The 8,525-nt window shown below is 37.9% G+C and overlaps 1 protein-coding gene across 1 annotated transcript; it reads left to right on the top strand.

Moving 5' to 3' along the window:
* Nucleotides 1–2,076: 2,076 nt before the first annotated feature.
* On the top strand, nucleotides 2,077–7,748 carry EAH_00036490 (hypothetical protein; the record flags this gene model as incomplete). The annotated part of the gene is made up of 11 exons (XM_013395653.1): nucleotides 2,077–2,425; nucleotides 2,547–2,897; nucleotides 3,067–3,359; nucleotides 3,867–4,301; nucleotides 4,411–4,475; nucleotides 4,570–4,649; nucleotides 4,862–4,936; nucleotides 5,133–5,417; nucleotides 5,995–6,059; nucleotides 7,123–7,180; nucleotides 7,744–7,748. 11 exons carry the CDS (start codon nucleotides 2,077–2,079, stop codon nucleotides 7,746–7,748), a joined length of 2,061 nt encoding a protein of 686 aa, XP_013251107.1.
* Between the last annotated feature and the right edge of the window lie 777 nt (nucleotides 7,749–8,525).

Here is an 8,525-nt window from a genome sequence, read left to right as displayed (position 1 = left end):
ATATATATATATATATATATATTCATATATTCCTAATCATATATACACGTACACGTACACAGCAACATGCATTCAAGTAAATACAAAGATAGATGCAAGCAGCAGTAGCATAAACACCTATACACATCTGCATGCATAAAAAATCAACTAAAAGCAAAGATGAAGGGGCGGGAAACAAGCATCAATTCACAGACATACTACTCCTTGTTCAGGTGTATATGGAGGGCGCACAGAGATGTTTAGCAGCCTCTGATTTATTAAGCACCAAGGCTTGTCTTCATAAATGCAGCGAGGCAATTAGAACAGCCCTGGAGATAGACGACAGACTGCTGAGGTGATTGAATTTGCTTTGTTTGTCTTTAAATTAATAAATAATTATATCTGTGGTTATATATGATGCTGCTCTCTGTCTGTTTGCCTTTGCTTTTCTGTTGCGACTGCTGCTTATGCATGCATATTACAGTTGATATATGCAGAGCTTTCTTCTTCTTGTATTTGTTTGTTGGTTTGTTCTTTGCTTTTTAGTATTTGTTTGTGCATTTGCTGCTGAGCCTGCTTGATATTCTTTTGTATTGACTGTCTTTAATTGTTATTAATGAATTAAAGTAAATATATCATTATTATTTTTATTTATTTATTCATTTATAATTATGCAGGAGCGCAGGATATCTGCACGGCTGGGAATCTGTTTCTTGTTTGCGTTTGCAGTGTGTGGCTGTATGGTGCGTTAATCTTTTTTCTATTTGTTTCTTATATTTCTTTTCTTTTTAAATTTATTTATTTCTTTTAATTGTTGGCTGCAGGGTTGAGCTACACCTGAACAAGAAGAATGCAGAAGAGATGCAGCTGGTAAGCAAACGCACGAAGTAAATAGCATTAAGAAAAGAGAAAAACTTTATCTTTATACACATAAACAGACAGACAAACAACAAACGACAGAAGCTGAAAATGCAATCAAAATGCAGCTTTCAGCTTGGCGCTCGCGTCTGCCTGCTGCTGCTGTTCAGGAGGTAATACTCCTCTTGATTATATATATATAATATATATATATATATTATATATTAGCATGGTTTTCTGTTCGTTATAGCTCTGTCTCTGCTGCATCTCTTTCTGTCTCTGTCTTTGTCTGTTTTAATCTCTTTTCGCTATTTCTGTATTTTCTCTCGTTTTTTGTTAGTCGCCATTTAAACATTTTATTTTCTCTGCCTTTTGTAGCTGCTCTCCGTCTCTTTCTGTTTTTGCTTTTTCATCTCCTTCTTTCTTTCTCTTCTTCTTTCTTCTTTGTGTCTGTCTGGCTGTTTGTCTCTCTCTCTCTGACCCCTAAACCCTAAACCCTAAACCCTAAACTCTTTTCGTTCCAGCTTATCTCAGACTGCGGCTTTCGTTTGGCTGCTTTAAGCAGCAGGGCATTCAGCAGCAACAGCTTTGGGTTGGCTTTGCTGCTGGGAGGAGCAGCAGAAGCTGCGTTGCAGGTACGTAGATAATACAACAACTTGAGTATTAAACGATAGACTCAAATGCACCTTTGGGGTGTATATATAGCTCTGCAACAAAGAAGAAACGAACGATGAAGGAGACAGCCTACAGCGCATGCAAGCTTCTGTTGCTGCATTATCTGGAGAGTGTTATTTTAGGTAGAGGAGTTTTCTTTTTATCCTTTCAAATAAATAAATAAAAACAAATAAATCAAACAGAATGCGCAAGCCAACCGCAGCAACACAAACACTGCAACGTGTAATCAGCTGCCTAATCGCCACCGGGCAGAAGTACAACTCCCTCTACTTCCACGTCTTAACTGTTAGCTGCTGCGCCCTCCTATCGCTGCAACAGCAGCAGCAGCAGCAGCAGCAGCAGCAGCACGAAGAGCAGCAGAAAGACGACGCTGAAAGGAGGTAGGTGTTGTAGTGGTTTGTCGTTGGTGAGTATTCCCTGTTGTAGCAGCAGATATGTTTTCTCAGCTCTTATGGTGGCTTGGAGCTGCAGCAGCAGCTGCAGCAGCAGCTGCAGCAGCTGTTTGCTGCAGATGCTGCAACAGAGCACGTGCAGTTATTTCTTTTCTGCTGTCAGCACCACACGATGTGCGAGTCTCTGTCTGTTTTGAATTCAGCAGCAAAAATAAATAATATTAAACTGAGGGCAGAACTTGCACATACTGTCGTTTCCTACTTGCAGCAGCAAACAACAGCAACACCAGCAGCAGCAGCAGCAGCATCTCCAGTGCCGGCAGCAGCACGCACCACAACACCAGCAGCAGCAGCAGCAGCAACGAGGGAACAAAGCGAGAGTTGTCTTTCGGTTTGTTATAATTTAGAGTTGGTGCTGAAGACAGTCGTAGAGAAGTGGAGAGAAGAAAGCGAAGAGAATTTGAAAGACGAAGAAAAAAAATTTTCTTCATTTCTTCTGGACGTCTTTGTTGACTTCATTGGTAATTACCTTAGACTAAAAAAAAAGAAATATAATTAAATAATCAAATGCAATTAAACATTTATTTAAAAGAAAATTAAAACAAAGTATTAACACTTATTTCAACGGTTGCTGCTATGCAGAGCTGTTGCTGCAGCAACAGAGGTGGGCAGACGCCATTCAGTGGATTGAACAGATAGAAGCAGCAGCAGCAGCAGCAGCAGCAACAACAGCAACAGCAGCAGAAGCACCGTCAGCAGCAGCACCAGCAGCAGTAACAGCAGCAGAAACACCGTCAGCAGCAGCACCAGCAGCAGTAACAGCAGCAACACCGGCAGCCGCAGCAACAGCAGCAGCAACAGCAACAACAGCAACAGCAGCGGCAGCAACAGCAGCAGCAAAGGGAGGGTTAGATAATTTGATGATCGGTCGTCTGTCTCTGCATTTGGCGTTTGCATTTTGCCGCAGTGGACAGCCGCTAAAGGCTTTAGAAGGTGCGTAGTTGTTGTCTTTTAATTCTTTTTCATTTATTATTATTATTATTATTATTATTATTGGTATTATATTAGTATTGTGTCTGTTGTTGTTAATATTATTACTTTTATTATTTTCTTTATTAATCTCCACTATCATTATTTCTGTTGCTCTCTGCACCCCCGGCAGTTCTCGATAGAGAAGAAGTATCAAACGGATTCAAAGCAGCAGCAGCAGCAGCAGCAGCATCACCAGCAGGAGCAGCAGCAGCAGCATCAGCAGCATCACCAGCAGCAGCAGCAGCAGCAGAAGCAGAGGGTGATCGTTTGTGTCGTACGCGGGAGTTGCTGCGTCTGAGTGCTTTTCTGTCTACTGGCAGCAATGAAGCTGCTGTCTCTGTTTGTATTAGTCTATCAAAGGGGGCCCCTCTATCACGAGAAGAAGCCTTTGCTCTCTGTAGTGAATGCTTCAGCAATAATGAGGTAAAGATAAACAATATATATTCGGGTGTGTGTATTGAGATGCTTTTATTATAATTATACTGTTGTTATTAGTTAGGTAGTAATGTACGCATCTTAATTGCTTATGTTTATTTTTGTAATGTCAATATATTTTATTATTTTATTATTATTGTTATTATAATGGTGTACTAACAATAAATAGAATAATACGAGTAATATTAATAATATTAATAATATTAACAATCTTGATAATAATAATAATATTAAATAACACTGGACAAAGAAGGTAATAGTTATAAACGCAAGAAAATATAATAACAATAATATTAACCCCATAGAATAAGAATAAGAATAAGAATGAGAATAAGAATGAAAATAAGAATAAGAATAAGAATAAGAATAAGAATAGTAATAACAAAAGTAATAATATAAACATAATGCGTAAGACATTGCACTGTAAAAAGACGTACAAAGTATATTGCAATACTAACAATTTTTTATTTGTTTTATTATTTTGCTCTTCTACAGACTACAGACCCTCGGGTAGCCCTCCAATGTTTGCTGCTTCTTCTAACAGCACTCGCTAGAGCAGCACCTCAAGACGTTCCTGACAGCAGCAGCAGCAGCAGCAGCAGCAGTGAAAGTGACAGCATCAGCAATATGTGCAGCAGCAGCAGCAACAGCAACAGCAGCAGCAACAGCAGGCGAAGAGAGTTTCTGATCTCCAGCCTCAGCACAGTCCTTTCACCGCAAACTACGAGAGGTTGTGCGTTGTCCAGTGGAGTAACAGCAACAGCAGCAGCAGCAGAAACAGCAGCAGCAACAGCAGCAGCAGCAGCAGCAGCAGGAGAAAAAGAAGAGGGGTCTAATTGCTGTTTGCTGCAGCTGAGTGCGTTGATGCTGCAGAAGAGCAGAGAAGCGAAGTGCAGTCGAGACGCCGCTCTTCGTCTTTGTAATTTGTTGGTGTGTCGAACTCACAAATTAAATTAAATTAAATTAAATTAAATTAAATTAAATTAAATTAGAGATGCGGTGTATCGGCAGCGGCTTTTTATTTCTTCTTGTTATTTAGGGGGCCTGCAAACATTTCTCTTCAGCAGAGGAACCCGAGGCAGCGAAGTACATCAACGCCTTCTGGTAAGCTGCTGCTGTTGCTGCTGCTGCTGCTGCTGTTGCTTTTGCTGCTTAATTGCCGTCGCTTGCTTCGCGTCTCATTCGGGTGTACGTACAGCTGCGCAGAAGGCGGCATGGCGTTTACAGAAGCAGCTGAGTCTTCAGACCCAGAGCAGCAGCAGAAGATTTATTTTGACTGTAAGCATTACATTAGCAGCAGGAGCAGCAACAGCAGCAGCAGCAGGCTTAGTTGGTGCAGTTGAGCGTTTGAAAAGACAGCAATTTCGTTCTCTAATTCTGTGTATACACCCCAGCTGCTGAGTTGTACTCGCTTGCGGCCCACTGCGCCACCGAGACAGAAGAAAAAGAAACAAATATCTTTCTCGCTGCCTCTGCTGTTGTTGCTGCAGCGCGCAGCAAACTGCAAAACCTTTCAGTTGGGGCCCCCTCTGTTAGCCTGCTGCAGGGAAGAGAGGGTGTTGGCGGTGCGTTGTTTGCTGCAGCAGCAGCTCTAAATCAGCTGCAGATACACCTGAGAGGCCGCGTAAGTGCATGCGTTTATAAGAAAATCTTTTTAAAGATTTAAGCGAAGAGATGAATCGATGTGTACACTCTAATAGGCAACCAAGACGAGGGCTAGCGAAAATCTTCTGCGTTTATGTTTGCTGTTGGAGTTTGAAGGGGCGTGTCTGCTGTCTGTAGGAACAACAAAGAGAAAAGAAACAAGAAAAAGAAAGAAAACAACAGCTGAAGCAGAAAGAGAAGCACAAACAGAGATAGCAGAGATAGCAGCAGCAGCAGCAACAGAAGAGGAAGAGGACGAAGCAAATGAAGCAATTGAAGAAGATGAAGAAGAAGAAAACGAAGGAGATAAAATCAAACAAAACGACAAAAACTACATCGTCTTCAGCCCCAAACAAATAGCAGAAAAAGCTTTTAAAGAAGATCTCTTAGGCCTTGTTGGGTGTACGTACAGCTGGTGTTTTGTTTTGTCTCTATGTGCGCCTCTCACCTATTTATTTTGTTGTTTTGCATAAACAATGCTGCAGCAGAGATGCTGCTCTCTACTGCATTAGAGACAGCAGACGAAGAAATTATCTCGTCGATCGCTATTCAGGTTTTAGGTGTATGTACAGCTCGAGAGGTGCGTCAGCAGCACCAGTTGTTTTGCTGCTCTTCACTCTCATTATTGTTTGCTTCTTTCCCTTCTCCTACGCACCGTGTAGTAGCGCTAATTCAAAGTTTTCTGATGCTCCCTACTAAACCCTAAACCCTAAACCCTAAACCCTAAACCCTAAACCCTATGGAGAGTTTATTTTTTTTTCTGCAGGCCGGGGACCTCCGTTTCATCGCTTCGGGGTTTAGGTGAGAGCAGCAAAAGAAGAAATGCAGCAACGAAAAGAAATATATAAACAGCAGCAGCAGCTGTAGTATCTATGCGAATGCATATTTGTATATACATGCATGCGTGTTGCTGTGTCTGATGTCTCTATTCTAAAAATAATATAAACCAAATCTTCTTTATTTGATTTGTTTACAGGAGGGCCGTCTGCTTGGAGCAGCGAAGAGAAGAAAAACTTTACCTCATCACTCGCCTTGCAGAGAACAGTACGTACACACAAACCCTAAACCCTAAACCCTAAACCCTAAACCCTCATGATTCGTTTTTGCAGAGAAGTTGTTAGCGCATTGGCCGTTGACTGAGCTGCGATGGATTGCAGGCCAGGGTGAGGGTTTTCATTCTTTTGTTTGTTTTGTTTGTTTGTTTTGTTTATTTGTTTGTTTCGTTGTTTATTTTGTTTGTTTGTTTGTTTCGTTGCTTATTTTGTTTGTTTGTTTGTTTGTTCTGTTTGTTTGTCTGTTTGTTTGTCTGTTTGTTTGTGTATTTGTCTGAATTGTTTATTTATTTTTTTGTTTGTTTTTTCTATTTATTTTGTTTGTTTGTTTGTCTCTCTTCTTTTGCTTGCTTAGTGTTTGTTTATTTTTTCTTATTTATTTGTTTATTTGTTTATTTGTTTATTTATTTGTTTGTTTTTTGTGTTTGCGTTATTTGTTTTTTGTTTTTGCCTTTTCTTTTTTCGTCGCTGTCTTTCTCAGTCTCTTCTCAGCACTTCTTATAATTTTAATTTTATTCTTTTTATTTTAATTCTTTTTAATTCGTTTTACGCTTTTCTTTTTTATTATTTTCTTTTGCTCTTACGTCGTTTCTTTTCTTCTTTTCTTGTTGGGTTTACTCTTTTCTTTGTTTTAATTTTTTAATTTAATTTATTTTTATTTTCTTTTCTTGGTTTGTCGTTTGGTTCATTTAACTTTTCTTTTTCTGTATTTTATTTTATTTTATTTTATTTTTCTTTTCTTTTCTTTTGTTTTCTTTTGCTTTTCGTTTCTTCATGTGTTTTTTATTTTATTTTATTTTATTCTTTTCTTTTTCTGTTGATGTTTGTCCTTTTTTGAGTTTATTTTTTTCTTTGCTTTCTATCGGGTGGCACTCGTCTTCTCTTTTTTTGTTTATTTTTTTCTGTCTTTGTTTGTCTTGGTTTCCTCTACTTCAGCATTAGCATCTGCAGTGCTCCTTTATACTCTTTTAGTACACCTTTTGTTTAAATAAATAATCAAATAAAAGATAAAAACAAAAAATATATTTTTTATTCTTCTCTAATTATTTGTGCAGCATGGTATGAAGGAGTTCTTCTCTTCAGAGGACACAGACACGCTGAGGCTGAAAAATGGTAAACCCTAAACCCTAAACCCTAAACCCTAAACCCTAAACCCTAAAACCTAAACCCTAAACCCTAAACCCTAAACCCTAAACCCTAAACCCTAAACCCTAAACCCTAAAAACCCTAAACCCTAAACCCTAAACCCTAAACGGCAAACGAAACCCTAAACCCTAAACCCTAAACCCTAAACCCTAAACCCTAAACCCTAAACCCTCAACCCTAAACCCTAAACCCTAAACCCTAAACCCTAAACCCTAAAACCCCTAAACCCTAAACCCTAAACCCTAAACCCTAAACCCTAAACCCTAAACCCTAAACCCTAAACTCTAAACCCCAAAGCATGAAGCATTTACCCTAAAGCTTACTTCCCTAAACTCTGAAGCCTAAACCCTAAACCCTAAACCCTAAACCCTAGACCCTAAACCCTAATGACTTGGACTGTGCGTTTTTGTTTTGTTTATATTGTTTTGCTTGCCTTCATTTTCGTGTTGTTTCTGTTAATGAAAGAATATTTTTAAATTAATAGCATATTTAAATAAATAAAAAGATATTTTATTATATTTGTACTTCAGGCTAAGTGCAGCGGTGTTGATTGCTAAAGAAAGAAAAGAAGTTTTGTCTGACTCTCAGCAGATTTCTGTCTTTTCTTTCTTCTCCGTTTGCTCTTCGTTAGCAGCAGAAGAAATATCATTTAAAAAACTAAGAATACAACTATAAATATAAACAAATAAACAAACAAGTAAACAAACGAAATATAAATATATAAAGAAAACAAATAACAGATGTGCAGACAGAGAGATAAACAAGAATTAAACAAACAAATAAACAAACAGCATGTGGATGAAGATACCACTGAACTCTTTTTATTCGTTTATTTTTATTTATTCTTATTTATTTTTGTTTATTTTATAATTATATTATATCAATCCTTTTTATTCTTTTCTCCTCTGATGTTAGGCTTTGCTTACGTTGCAAGTATTATATATATAAAACCAGCAATTTAAATAAAGAAACAAAAATCTCATTCAAAGAGTTTTATTAAACATGTTTATCCTTTTTAATAACACTAATTGAAAGCACAGTATATTGCGGTGTATGCGCAGCTCTAGTTAGCTGTCTAGATGATACTTATACTCTAAATACAAACTAAAAGTATTTATCTTTTAGCTGCGAGTTTAGCAGGGGGCCGCATGCAGAGATAAAAAACGAAGAAATAATAAACAAATAGACAAATAAATAAACATTTACATAGAACATATATAAATATGTAAGTATAGAAATATAGAAATATATATATATATATATATATAGGTTTTATTTTTAAACTCTTATATATATATATATATATATATGC

The sequence above is a fragment of the Eimeria acervulina genome, genomic scaffold (genome assembly GCF_000499425.1).
Source record: "Eimeria acervulina Houghton genomic scaffold, Eah_scaff394, whole genome shotgun sequence".
Classification (NCBI taxonomy): domain Eukaryota; phylum Apicomplexa; class Conoidasida; order Eucoccidiorida; family Eimeriidae; genus Eimeria; species Eimeria acervulina.
Note: the sequence above shows the minus strand (reverse complement) of the source record. Positions and strands in the feature narration are given on the sequence as shown.